The 13,459-nt window shown below is 38.9% G+C and overlaps 2 protein-coding genes and 1 long non-coding RNA gene across 5 annotated transcripts; 2 read left to right on the plus strand and 1 right to left on the minus strand.

Moving 5' to 3' along the window:
* Positions 1-1,325: 1,325 nt before the first annotated feature.
* LOC116604112 (uncharacterized threonine-rich GPI-anchored glycoprotein PJ4664.02) lies at positions 1,326-7,510 on the plus strand. The gene is made up of 6 exons (XM_048729462.1): positions 1,326-1,448; positions 2,707-2,961; positions 3,342-4,137; positions 4,613-4,740; positions 5,156-5,280; positions 6,039-7,510. The coding sequence occupies exons 2-6, from the start codon at positions 2,727-2,729 to the stop codon at positions 6,159-6,161; spliced, it is 1,407 nt and encodes a 468-aa protein (XP_048585419.1). The 5' UTR covers positions 1,326-1,448; positions 2,707-2,726; the 3' UTR covers positions 6,162-7,510.
* LOC125568083 lies at positions 4,380-6,408 on the minus strand. Of its 2 annotated transcripts, none has more exons than XR_007312067.1 (3): positions 6,349-6,408; positions 5,513-5,571; positions 4,380-4,671 (listed from the first exon to the last, which is right to left on the minus strand). It is a non-coding gene; the product is annotated as an uncharacterized LOC125568083 (long non-coding RNA). The 2 variants fall into 2 exon arrangements; XR_007312066.1 differs by having other exon boundaries at positions 4,380-4,697; positions 6,349-6,403.
* Positions 7,511-7,729: 219 nt separating the features above from the next.
* On the plus strand, positions 7,730-13,275 carry LOC5520924 (charged multivesicular body protein 7). 2 transcript variants are annotated; one of them, XM_001640680.3, is made up of 11 exons: positions 7,730-8,391; positions 9,410-9,610; positions 10,149-10,219; positions 10,350-10,412; positions 10,504-10,552; positions 10,957-11,076; positions 11,559-11,657; positions 11,839-11,881; positions 11,992-12,078; positions 12,586-12,614; positions 12,729-13,275. In XM_001640680.3, the coding sequence occupies exons 1-11, from the start codon at positions 7,882-7,884 to the stop codon at positions 12,885-12,887; spliced, it is 1,431 nt and encodes a 476-aa protein (XP_001640730.3). In that variant the 5' UTR covers positions 7,730-7,881; the 3' UTR covers positions 12,888-13,275. The 2 variants fall into 2 exon arrangements, with proteins under 2 accessions (XP_001640730.3, XP_032221927.2); XM_032366036.2 differs by having other exon boundaries at positions 10,978-11,076.
* Positions 13,276-13,459: the final 184 nt, after the last annotated feature.

Consider the following 13,459-nt stretch of genomic DNA (forward strand, 5'->3'; position numbering starts at 1 on the left):
CATCTGGCATTTTGACCATAAAACGGTGTTCCTTTTTTCCTGCCTTGCCTTAGATAATAATATTCTCAGGTATATTCTTACAGTTTACTTCGTTTCAATAAAAACTCAAAGGTGAGCCAGTGTGATAAAAGGTTTCTGGTTCACAATGATAATCAATTATTCTTGCCTTTACAATGCGTTCACCCCCCTCTCCTCTTAACCCCTTTCTCTAAAATAAATGATATCATAAATAACTATTTGTTTTTTTTCTTTTTGGACATCATTTCTTAATTTCACATAAGGGAAGAGTCATTATTTAAAGGAGGGATGGCTGCTATGTTTTGAGGAACGGTTGCTATTTTTCAAGCATCGATTTAGGGGAGGGCCTCAATTTTTGATACAGGGTTTAGGGGAGGGCCTTATTTTTTGAACAGGTATTCTGATCAGTTTCCGAGCCTCCTAAAAGTCTGGAATTTCAACTTTTTTCTGGGAAAAACCCCAGACCCCCTACAAAATAGATAAATTAATTAGATGCGTCTTCTGCTTGCACTTCCATGACTCTTGTTTGACTGGCGTTGAAAACCGTTATCCCCTAAAGTGTGGCCTCTACTATTTTCATCTTTTGCAGTTTTGGTTTCATTAACTCCCATACTTTCCATCAATGAATTTACGAATTTCGATTTATGTCAAAGTTTCCCGCTACTATCTTTTCAGATTGGTGGTATAAAAACATATTTAAATAAGATTTTAGTTGGCAAGGAGCTAATGATGCTTTTTTCTATTTAGGTTTTAACAATAATTAACATTTCACATATTTAAATGGCAAAATCTTCACAGAGGAGCCCGCCTCCCGCCTTTTTGGGGGAGGGTCACCTTTTTTGTGCTTTAGATTGGGGGAGGGTCGCAATTTTTGAACCAGAAAAAAAATTCAACTAAGCAGCCCCTCCCCCCACCAGATAAATATGCCCCACTTTTGGTCGCGCGCGCCCTGCGCACTCCCCTGTGTACGCGCCTGTATGATGCATGATAGATCAGAAAACTTATTCACAGGTAAATGTATGTGTTAATGGCCCTTTTAATAAATTACTATTGTTAAGCTTTGCATGTTTTAATAATTTTTCCATTGGAAATAAAGATCGAACCAGCTGTGAATTGTAAAATGAAAACAATCGGTAATAAAGTTCTTTGAATGCTATGCATATTGCGGATCTCGATCCTGTAGCGAGCAGACCAAGACATTTGCAAGCGCGAGAAATTTATCTGTAAGTATTTGATATTGTTTAGAATTAATTATTATTGTTAAGCTTTGCATGTTTTAATAATTTTTCCATTGGAAATAAAGATCGAACCAGCTGTGAATTGTAAAATGAAAACAATCGGTAATAAAGTTCTTTGAATGCTATGCATATTGCGGATCTCGATCCTGTAGCGAGCAGACCAAGACATTTGCAAGCGCGAGAAATTTATCTGTAAGTATTTGATATTGTTTAGATACTTTAAAGAAATATTCGCTGCTATAGTCTTGTCAAGCATTCTTTTAGCCTAATCAAGCTTAATAACATGTTTTACATGTTATTAGGATTTTACGCATCTTGCATTTGGACCATAAAACTGTGTTCCCTTTTTCCTGCTTGCCTCAGATAATAATAGTCTCAGATATGTTCTTACAGTTTACTTCGTTTGAACAAAAACGTAAAGGTGAGGGTCATAAAAGGTTTCTGGTTCACAATGATAATGAATTATGCTTGCCGGAGTTTGAGCTCCAATTCTGTCTTTTAGTCTTTTCCCTTTTTTCCCCTTCATTTCTTCAGTCCCATCAAGATCTTGTTGTAGTAAAATATTTAACCGTATTAAATGTAGCTTGATATTTTCGTGCGCTCTAAAATTTGTTAAGCTGCCAGAAAAATATGAAGATTGTTCAAGCACGGCATAGTCTTGCGTCTCAGCAATAGAGCCTGGCAAAACAAATGTTACTGTTTATGTGGTTACTATTTGGTTCAAATGACTTTCTGTTTAGCTAAGACTGCATCTTGTTCGACTAGTCTGTGTTTCTAAAAATGTAAGAGACATTTAAAAACAATCTTGATGTAAATGTAAAATTCATATTTCATTAGATAATATGCGGAACAATGAAGGGACCATGTGGTAGGAGTGTATCCATATTTTTCGTCCAAATGAATCGGATTAGACAGAGTTTCCATGTCCTTTTGAAAGATTCCCCGACAAAATAACCCACCCGTAAGAGGCTGATAAAATAAACGAGGACTTTGTATCGCGAAATTAAATAACCTACCATTTTTTGTTTTTTTCTCGTAACGATCTACTGGTGACGATCAAGAACTTGCAATTTCTCACTTTTGTTTCAATGGCTTCGTTGTAAATATTTTGAAAATAGAGTTAAGCAAAAAATAATGCGTTTTTTTGTGTTGCTTTTGATATATTCGCAAACTTCGATTCCTTTAAAGGATAATTTTGTTCCCAAATCGTGAAGTTAAAATCTCGCGAAATGTGCCAACCCTATTTTCGTGGGTTGATCCGTCGGTACCCGCGAAATATAGCCCCAATAAACTAAGAATGCAACTAAAACCCTAAATACCTAAATCCCTAAATATTTTGCCTTCTCTCTACACGTGTTCGTCGTTTTGAGGTCCATCGAAAGGTGTTTATAGCAGTTTGATATAATCGTTAGTGGCCCTCTCGTCTATTTATTCATTCACCTTTTTTCAGAAGCCACTTCAGTAGCCGTTATGCTCACCGTCTCTATGGTCAGCGGTCTACTCTTACTTGTCCTGTTTGTAAGTCTATTTCCAACCGAGACCTTGGCTTCGCTAGAATGGAACGGATGGACCCCCTGTGCTGGGGGAGCATGTGGGAAGAATGGTACTAGAATGAGACGGGTCTTGTGCACAATCAAATGCAAAAATGGACCCGGCGTCGTTATTGAAGAAGAAGCGTGCCTCATGCCAAATTGCACCACCAATGGTAAGGGTCGAATAAGCATCCCGGTGGGACAGCTGAGAGGGAGGGGCTGGGGAGGAGTCAGTTAGAAGCTTGGACGCATTTTTCTTTTTTGGGGGGGAGGGGGGCTTATTCCACCAATAAACTTCCGGGCGAAAGGGAAGCATTTGAATTCTCTTCGGGATCATTCGAGAAAATACCTGCACACCAAAAATTCTAAAAAAAAACCCCGAAGCCCTAAGATATGCCATTTCTAAGGCTATTTTGTGTCAGACTGCGTTAAATGCCCAATTTTAACCCCCAAAAATACGACGAGCATCCCTATCAGGTCAACATGAGAAGAACCTCCCCTGATTTTCTTCCTCTTCTCTTATCCCGTATTTCTTTTTTTCTTTAAATCACAGACGCTGCAAACCAATCTAGTCAAATAGTTACTACGAGCCTAGACCTAAGTACAGTGTATTCGCAAAGCCCCATTCCTATCGTGACCACAACAGAGATGGTAAGAAGCTTAATGCTGAACCTCAGCACAGACCCATTGCAAGACCCTATTCCTATGACCACAACAGAGATGGTAAGAAGCTTAATGGTGAACCTCAGCACAGACCCATTGCAAGACCCTTCCCCTATGACCACAACAGAGATGGTAAGAAGCTTAATGATGAACCTCAGCACAGACCCATTGCAAGACCCTTCCCCTATGACCACAACAGAGATGGTAAGAAGCTTAATGGTGAACCTCAGCACAGACCCATTGCAAGACCCTTCCCCTATGACCACAACAGAGATGGTAAGAAGCTTAACAGCGATGGTGCATTCTGCTGGGCAAAGTATTAAGGACTCACCATCTGCGTCAAGTCCTCTGGTGAAAGCGATTTCGCAAATCGAGACCAGTGCCACCGCTACGTCCCTTATACGCCCAACAATTACCCTGAATACAGGGTCGGCCATGACTACAAGTATTGGGCCAACCATGAATCCCACCAGCTCTGAACATGTCCAGTCAACGAAAAGTCTAACGTTTGAAATTACATCGAGTGATGAATGGCGAGAGACGCTGAGAAACAAGAGCAGTGAAGATTACAAGGCTGAAAAGGAAAGATTTGAGTCTGCTCTTGAACCGGTGATGAAGGAGACCGAGGGATTTCTGGACGCCGAGGTGATCGACATGAGTAAAGGAAGCATTATGTTCACTTACAGGTGACTATTAAAACATCATTATCATCATCGTCAACATCACCTCTTCATCATTATTATCACATCCTGTCATCATAATCATCATCACATCGTGTATGGATCAAAATCATTATGATATCACCATTATCATCATCAGCAGCAGCACATCGTTATCCTCGTCACAATCGTTATCTATGTGAACATAGTGAATTTTATATAGAGTCTCAATAAATAAACTTCACATGCACCAATTAGTACAAAATTCATAGATTTTAGAGCCCTCAGTTTCATCTTTATTCATATTATTTTATAATGATATTATTTCAAATATTTATATTTATCTCAAAAGTTTCATACATTATTCAACAGTTTCAATAAAATGTAGTACAATAGCTTCTTCCCTAAATTAGCCGATATAAATAGATGACTTCTCGCACTCTATTTACCTGGATGACAAAATAGAGACTGACAATAAAGACTTGTGTGGTATATCTTATAGGGCCAGATATAGAAGAACGTCTACGATTACCTCAGAGAGAATGAGATCGACCTTGTACTCTGCAAGAGATGATCGACTTGCGCAGCTTAACATCATCAGTATCCGAGAAAAAACGGCACAAATTACTGGTAAGTATAATAATATATTATTTTATAATCAATACTGTTTTGATAACACTTTACATATTAAAACAAGAAAGGTTCTTGTGTGACGTGACAGGGGTTGACTTGATGTGCTACAAGTGTATTTTTGGGGCGTGCTTGGTTTGTAGCCCCGTTTTTGTTGACTGTTTGCTGATGGTATTGTGTGACAAAAAAGTATGTTGTAAACGCAGTTTACTTGGTCATGTGCTGTATGGGCATTTTGAAGTTTTTGGTGCGTCGATGATGGGGCTAATGGTGTTGTGTGACATGACAGGATGCATTTCATAAGAAGAAAATGTGAAATTTTGCTACGTGATAGATATTGTGCGCAACGCATTAATTAAGTCTACTTTCGGGCTTTCAAACACCACATAAAGCTATTATTCCTTGCATTATTTAGTTCAAAAGAGCACCCCTACTTCTGAAAACACAATGACTGAGGTCTACATGTACTTCTTATACGGAGTGGGAGCAATGCTCGCTTTGGTGGTCCTTTTCATTGGAACAATGCTGGCTTATCGTAAGGTGAGTGATAGGTGAACGAGTGAGTGAACAAGGGAACAAGTGAGTGAATAAGTGAACGAGTGAGTGAATAAGAGAACGAGTGAGTAAATAAGAGAACGAGTGAGTGAATAAGGGAACGAGTGAGTGAATAAGGGAACGTGTAAGTGAATAAGGGAACAAGTGAGTGAATAAGGGAACGAGTGAATAAGGGAACGATTGAGTGAATAAGGTAACGAAAGGATGGTGTATTTACCTTGAAGACTCGAGAGAATGCTGCATCACAGGCACGTTCCCAGAATCGGCCGAGGGGGGCTGCTCATGGAATCATTTGGAAAAAGCATAGTATTTAAAGATTCCTTAATAAGAAATTACCCACTTCTTGGCCTTGTACGCGCCTGCATCATAAACCGCCTTTTGCTATCCATTAATACAACTTCAACAAATGCTTCCGACTAGGTATTTTCATGAAAATATAATCATCATTATCAACATGATCATATCATCAAAATCACCGTCACGTGACGTCGTCTTCGTCGTCGATGCTTTCCCTCATTATCATAACCATCGTTATAATCATCATGATCTCATAGCCGTCATTTGCCATTTTTATTTTTAGCAATCTCATCACCATAATCATTTAATTATCATTATCATCGTTTTTATTTTTAGCAATCTCATTACCATAATCATTTAATCATCATTATCATCGTCATCACCGGCAGGCTAAGTCATGTAGCATGAAAAACAAAACCATTTTTTTTCTTTTTATTTTTCTTCAGGTGAAGGGTTCAAGGCCACGTACTAACGACAAAGCACTGGATAAATACACATTCTACTTGACGCTTGAAGACAGGAAGGCAGCCAATAGATTTGAAAGAGAGCAAAGACGAGACATGACTTAGGAACAGGCCTTTTGATATCTGACGGTCAAGCCAATCCCCAAACATCTTTGAACTGAAAAATTGATGAAGTAGTGGACTTTTTAAACATGAGATACAAACTTCTGATACTTGACACCCTCTCCCCCTCCCCCTCCCCCTCTCTGCCCCGTCAGATATCAAAAAAGCAGTTAGCATAGCTACCCTGTACCTCTGTGTCCAGTTTACTCGTTGAGAGACAATCCAGGTAAACGACACGGAGCACGTGAAACTGCAATTGAAACGAGATGTCCTTGGCGTATCTGGAGTGTCACTAAACGGGTGGATCTAGAGTGTACCGGGGACTATACTTACATCGTAGATTAAATTACGTTTTTCTTTTAGAAGCACATAGCTAGACGTTACGATAGCATATGTTGAGGCCAAGACACTAATTTCGTACCGTTAGAATAAACGCATCTTTAGAGATGGAGCTGGAAATTGCCTATCCAGGATTAGCTAAGAGGAGGGGGGGGGGGGGGGGGCTGCGCGGTTCTTCAATAAGAAATGACCCACTTTTTGCGCGCGCAGCCTGCGCTATAAACGCGCCTGGAAAGGAAACAAAACTCCATGATCTTTCGACTATAGAATAATTACGGGAGGGGGGGGGGGGGGGGGAGGGGGGGGAGATCTGTCCCCCAAAATATCTGTTCCGCAGCCCGTTTTTTTGCTGGCTGGGAAGATGTTAGACCCTTCGGTTGCTGGGGAAAAATCGTCCCGAATGGCTCCGTTGGCAAATTTGTAGTCTCGATCGTCTATACGGGAGATTATTCATGTGCAAAAATTCCTAACCAATGCTGGCTGGGGAAAAAGGAATGGTCCCTCCTGGATAATATTTTTCCCCAGCAACTTTTAAAATGGATATTTTCGGCGATAGAACATATTCAAACGACAAAATATGCCATTTTAACGTGTTTCGGGGAGGAGGGCCCGTTGTATACCCTTGCTATTTGTAAACAGACATGGTATTTGATTGGGTATCTGAGAGAAAATAAGCATTTTTATCAGAAATAGTATATTTTAGGGCTTCTGTGGTACTTTTTGTTTAGGATTTTGGCGTTGTTTACACAGAACAATATGGTCATGCACTGCACGAACACGTGACTTAGAAAGGTTGTTCCGAAGGCTACCCTTGGTACCAGAGGCTCCGAGCTTCAAAGCGACCGGTCAAAAACGTTTTCGCCTCTGGTACACAGGGTAGATGATCTGGTTACTTGTCGGTTGAGGTCCGCTATAAAGGAGAAAAACGACGAAACACGATATTTCGGTTGGTTCATCGCGAAACTCCTTGTGGTCGCTACATTACTAATAAAAAGAACACGTATCCACAGAAAGAATGCTCTCATTTGTTTTCCATTTTTAGTTAAAAGGCGAAACCTACAGTGCTGTGTATTCTGTGTAGCTTACTGGTTAGTTTTTGGCGTGAGGTTCCAGATCAACCACGTCTCCTAGTCGATCTCATCTTCGGGTACCCGCCAGGGAGTTGAGGTCAGCGTAACGAGTCGTGAGAACGAGGTGGCGGAGGAAGGAGGAGAGAAGAGATGAGAAAGGAAGGAGATGGCGTCTTCTCGCTCCTACAATACAGAGAAATTAAGAACACAATACCCCCCTTATATTTATATATCACTCACACAACTGGGGTTGTGGTGTCCCCCCAGGGCCCGTGTTTCGACACTTGTTTGGATGGTACACTTTACCATCATATATGAAGAACCTTGCCGAACTACGACCGCAAAGCTGGTCAATTGCGGGCTCAAATCTCAAAATGGCGGCAAAGACAACAGATATGTCTTTCGTTCCTACAGATTGGGAAGATGATGATCGAATGAATTTTATGTTTTCCGCGTTTCCTGAAAACAGAAATGTCAACCCCAAACACTGGGACAGCAAGCTGAACTTTTGGACGACAGCAGTGTGCGAAATGTGTCAATCTCGTGGAGAATTTTGCACCGACTTGAATACTCTTCGACAACGATTCACAAGAAACGGACATGTACCTCTTGGGCTTAAAATCGTGCTAAGGGAAATGCTAAGAACACAGAAATTACAAACAGTAGAAGATATACAGAGCCATGTAAATGACGACTGGTTGTCATGGTCGTATGGGTACATGAGGAAGTCATTTTCTTGGACAGTCGGGACAATGTTATGGGGCGGAAACGAAAGTGATAGAATATTAGACAACCAGAACTTTGTCCTTACACAAGAACTACAGGTACACATTAATTATAGAAACTTCTTAGAATAATGTTTAAACAATGATAATAGCAAGCTACATTTTTGAACACATGTTTTATATCCTCAAAATTAGGCGAGAGACTTTTGATTTGGATTTTTGCAAAAGCTATATATTATGACGTCCTTATTTTGTCCCGGAGATGTACTGATGGTGTCCCAGTGACATTTCAATGGTGTCCGAAGAAGCTTGGATGGTGTCACGAAGACGTTCAAACACTTTGACATTAATTTCTTTAAAAAATGTTATTATTTAATTCAAGGGCAACTGAAGGGGCAACCTGGATGGCACTGTTTATAGGCATTGCTCTACAGTACCACCAGTTTTTCCCTGGGTTCCCAGTTTTTGAATGTTAGCCTCATCCCTAGACTTCTCGGCTGGCCTGTACACTCTGCATCGTGATGACGTAACTGGCCCTTTCTGCTCTTGCCCCAGAGAAGCCTGGCAGATTCTTCCAAAAGCACCATAAATGGCATCTATCCGTTTGAGTGTAACAACATCATTTTTGGCAGCCCTAAAAGACATTCTTTTCTATCATCAAAGCTGTAATGGTTCATTTATTTAATAAGATATCTATTATTCAAGATATGTGGGCTATAAATTATGAAAACAATTTTTTTCTGGGTAAAAATTCGAGCGGATACTAACTGAACTCGCCAAATTTTTTTTAAAAAAGCAGCGAAATGATGCTAAAAAAAACTTACTGAACACTTTTCAAAGCATTTCACTTTTCTTTGATCACATGAAATAAACAGTATTTTTTGGAGAAACAGAGATATTTGTGAAGGATCTGCCAGGCTACTATTTGAATCTGCATGAAGAGCGTCTGCCATATTGGAAAGTGGTTCTGCACACAAAGCATCATGGAGCTGACAGCTAGCCTGGGGGCTAGGCTAGTGTGTTATGTTGGCTTGGGATACTTTCACCCATAGACTATTTTAGTGAGAGAATGCTTACCCTGAGTAAAAGATAACATGTTTTCTATTATGTAATTTAGGAGAAAGCAGATTTATTACTGAAAATGCATCACAAAGCAGTTGAACATGAGGCCACTGATCATGTGGTCCCTTGGAATGTACTTAAAATGAGATGTTCCTCTGCTGGACTGCTGTTCTCGGACATGCACCTGGAAATAGTCTTGTGCCACCTACAAAGACAAAGAATGGTTTTTGTTCACAGTACAAAAGAGGGAGAGAAGGTTTGTTAACTACAATAATTAAATAGTGACACAATAGTCCTGTTGAAAATATGTATGGCGTGAGTAACAATACCATTTACTACATAGGCACCTTAAATCAAGCCAGTGAATTTTGTAGGCAGAGGGTTTAAACCCCCCTTTGGGCTGCCAGAAAGCCAAATCAAATAATTATTACAACCTACCCCCTTGACTCCGGGCCAAATCCCCCTTCAGCAAAAAGCAAATCCGCCCCTGGGCCAAACCCCTCTTCAGCGAAAAGCAAATCCGCCCCTGGGCCAAACCCCCCTTCAGTGAAAAGCAAATCTGCCCCTGGGCCAAACCCCCCTTCAGTGAAAAGCAAATCCGCCCCTGAGTCAAAGGGACAAATGATCCACTTGCTCAAATAAAAAAGCAAGCAGTGATACCAGACAGATTTACATAGTGTTTTCAACCATTTTCAAAATAAAAAGTATCTGTAAACTGTCTAAGTTACTGATAATGCAATATTATTGTATTACTAATTATGTTTAAATTTACTCCATTTTATCACATTTCACAGGTTATTAAATTCTGCAAGAAAAACCAGAGTAAAGTTGTTGTTATAACGGACACAGATCTGGATATTATGAGGTATAGTGTACTTTATTATGAAGTACATAGTGTACTTTATTTGTTTAGGTTTTGTCTCTGCAATAAATATTTTACATACCTAGTGTACTGTGCTGTGAAGTAAATTATTGATTTTATTATTTTTGTACAGACTTAAGAAAATGGTTGCAGTGCTTACTTTGCAAGTGAAAAAGTTATCAAAAAACATTGAAAGGTTTGTGTAATGCATTTGCATTATAGATATACATATTCACCTTTTTTATCATCTAATTTTTTTTTAATGATGTTTACATTACTCACTTTAGTTGCAGAGAAAAAGCTAAAGAATGTGTAAATCAGGGACTTCGAAAATCGGTAAAGTAACCGACAAGAATGTCGAAAGGCTCCAAATCAATAGCTTACAATGCTTGAGGTGCACTTGATAAAGTAGCTACAGTAATTAATGCATGTAAATATATAGTATCACTTATATTTAGTTTTTGATGTCACTGTTGTTACCAGGATATGGCAAGTAAAGTGACTGTTTTAGTCACTTAATGTTTTTTCTCTGTTGCATTGCCAGAATTTGGTGGGTGGAGGGGGTTGCTGGAGTTTATCTAAGCATTCTGGGGGGTATGCATCCCCCTGTGCGGCCCCTACTATAGCATGGGCCTGATATTGTACAGTACAATTTTGTATTTAAATTTCAGTCAGGGTGCTTTTATCAGATATCTTTTAGTCCTTTGATAAATTGCAAGTATTTTTTTCATAAATTTCAGGCATTAGCAATTCTTAAAAAGAAGGAATCCTATCAAAAGTCGCTAGACAGAACAACTGGTAGCCTACTCACTCTAGAGGAATTATTACACAGGATACAAGAATCAGAGACAGATAAGAGGGTAAAGTGTAATAAGTTTGTTATATGTAGTGTTCATATATTTGTGACTATTGTGGTTATACTGTATGTATAGCAAATGTAACAAGTACTGTACATTATACAGTAATGTTTGCCAGACATTATAAGGGCAGTTCTACTTTGTCCTCTCTTTGTTGGCCAAATTTATTAGGGTGTCCTAAAACTGTCTAGCATGCTTCGAAACCCCCTACAGAGCTCTAAAGATGTTTGAAAATTCAAGCATTTGATGTGTTCCTGCATACAATAATAAGGTAGTTTGTCTTTTTGGCTGGAATAAAGTATACAAAACAATAGCACATTCTGACAAGGTTTTCCTTTTTCAACTAATCTAGATCACACATGTAACATTTGTTGCTGAGCAAACCACTTTACACAACTTTATTCACAAGCATTTTTATAAGGAGTGACTCTCCCTATGTTCTGTTTCTTACAGTATATGTAACAATATAATGTGTTTTGTTAAAGATTGTTGAAACCCTCAAGTCTGGCTCTTCTGCTCTCAGAGCCATCCAAGAAGGAATGAATGCAAGTGATGTTGATAAAGTGCTAATGGATGTTGAGGGGGTAAGTCAAAAGAGAGTTTACTTCAGTTCTCTTTACTTTAAATATGTGTAGACTGCTGTGTGCCTATTTTAGAGTGGATAGCAAAGGGATCCAGGTGAAGTCATGAAATTTGAAATCTGGGCACAGTCATTTTTATCATCAGTACTGTAGGACTTTTAATACTTTTCACTTTTATTTTCAGACTTTAGAGGATGCTGAGAATATACAACAGTCTCTTGCTCAGGGTTAGTTTATTATTTCATTCCATGGCTCAGTTAAAAATATTGTACATGTTTTCATTCAGTCATTTCTTTTAAGCATGCTGCAATCTTTAATCATTTTGCTGAACGTTTAGGTAATAAAGCCATATCAGACCAGACAGGAGGGGACGACATGGAGGAACTTGAGCGTGAGCTGGAAGCACTCTCTCTCAGTGTCAAAGGTGAGGAAATAAAGTACTTTGTACACATACAGGCACTTTTGAGAAACAGTAGAAGCATGTAGGGTTGAGCAGGGTTGAACAGTATTTGAGGGAATGTACAGAAAACAAAAATAGAGCACAATTTTAACAGCATAAACAAATCCTGTAGGGCAAAAGAGTTCAATCTCCCTGCCCCTCAAATTTCTAATCAATTGTTGGGGCAACAACCTTAAATAAAAAATTCTATTATTCAATATGAATGTTGTTTTCATAGCTTCCCAAATTTTATCTTCTTTAACTAGGAGTGCAAGTCTTCTGTGCAGCCAACCTTAGTATAAATCTAAAGTGGGAAGGGATTTTAGGCTGTCGCTAAGATGGCTACACAGGAGACCATAGGGGTCATTTTGCATTCTCCTCCCCTCCTTCCCAGAAATGCTCATGCCATCTCAAGAAAGTTTTTTTTTACTCTGTTAAAAATAAGAACCAAGTTGTTGCAGCAACTGTTTTTTCTATGTTTTTTTTAAACAGCACAAGAAGAACCAGAAGAGAAGTTTAAGGTACTGTATGGTTAACCTGTAAGGTTTTTTCAATTATTCTCAAGATATTTGGTACTTAGCAGGTGTTTCGTAGAAGTGAAAAAGGGATTAACAAATTTTGCGTATATTCCATAGAATTCCCTTGGAGCAGAGACAAGATTACCACAATACCATGCAATGGATGACAACGCACTATTTGGAACCCAACTCCCGTCAGTCCCCTTACACAGCCCAACAAGTTCTTCTAGTAATATAACAACAGTTCAGAAAAAAGCTGCCCTTCTGGCTGAATAAATATCTCCCAGCTAGCTGCTAGGCTTATTTTTAGATTTAATATATATTTAATAATATGTTCTGCGCTGTCTTCAGGCCTTGTTGTTTTAAGGGCAATTGTTTCTGCAAGTTGTATCTCAGGTTGCAGAAACATGACACTCATGGCAATTTCCTTCGCAACTTTGCATAAAGTAGAAACCATTTTTACAGCATTGTAAGTTGCAGGAAATATTGCCTTATAATGTAATTTGTATGTACTTTTTTTTTTCAAAAGAGTTACTAGATTAACGGAAAATTCTAGATATTAAAGTCTCTCTTGATGTATACTTGTTTTCATTTTTTAATCATTTGTGTTGATTTTGCTTGAAGTCTATCTGTCAAGGAAATAAATGATAATACCTTTCTGGTGTTTACAGTGCATATTGTTTAAATCATATCCGTGTTTGTCTTCCTACTGCACCGAACAGGAAAGCTTTATTGCAGCTATATGGAAAACTGCCCAATCAAAAAATAGTATGCGCCACTTCTTCCAATGAACAAATAGATTTGGCGCAAAGGCAGAATATTTGGGTTTTTGATAAATAATATATAAA

This window comes from Nematostella vectensis, chromosome 6 (assembly GCF_932526225.1).
Source record: "Nematostella vectensis chromosome 6, jaNemVect1.1, whole genome shotgun sequence".
Classification (NCBI taxonomy): domain Eukaryota; kingdom Metazoa; phylum Cnidaria; class Anthozoa; order Actiniaria; family Edwardsiidae; genus Nematostella; species Nematostella vectensis.

What these genes read in the sequence shown, in the direction of transcription:
- LOC5520924 (XM_001640680.3), top strand. Translation starts at nt 7,882, where the DNA reads ATGAAGAACCTTGCCGAACTACGACCGCAAAGCTGGTCAATTGCGGGC. An exon ending in AATCAGAGACAGATAAGAGG is followed by an intron (nt 11,077 to 11,558) that starts GTAAAGTGTAAT and finishes GTTTTGTTAAAG; the next exon opens with ATTGTTGAAACCCTCAAGTC. An exon ending in ACTCTCTCTCAGTGTCAAAG is followed by an intron (nt 12,079 to 12,585) that starts GTGAGGAAATAA and finishes TTTTTTAAACAG; the next exon opens with CACAAGAAGAACCAGAAGAG.
- LOC116604112 (XM_048729462.1), top strand. Translation starts at nt 2,727, where the DNA reads ATGCTCACCGTCTCTATGGTCAGCGGTCTACTCTTACTTGTCCTGTTT. An exon ending in GCCAAATTGCACCACCAATG is followed by an intron (nt 2,962 to 3,341) that starts GTAAGGGTCGAA and finishes TTTAAATCACAG; the next exon opens with ACGCTGCAAACCAATCTAGT. An exon ending in AAAAACGGCACAAATTACTG is followed by an intron (nt 4,741 to 5,155) that starts GTAAGTATAATA and finishes TGCATTATTTAG; the next exon opens with TTCAAAAGAGCACCCCTACT.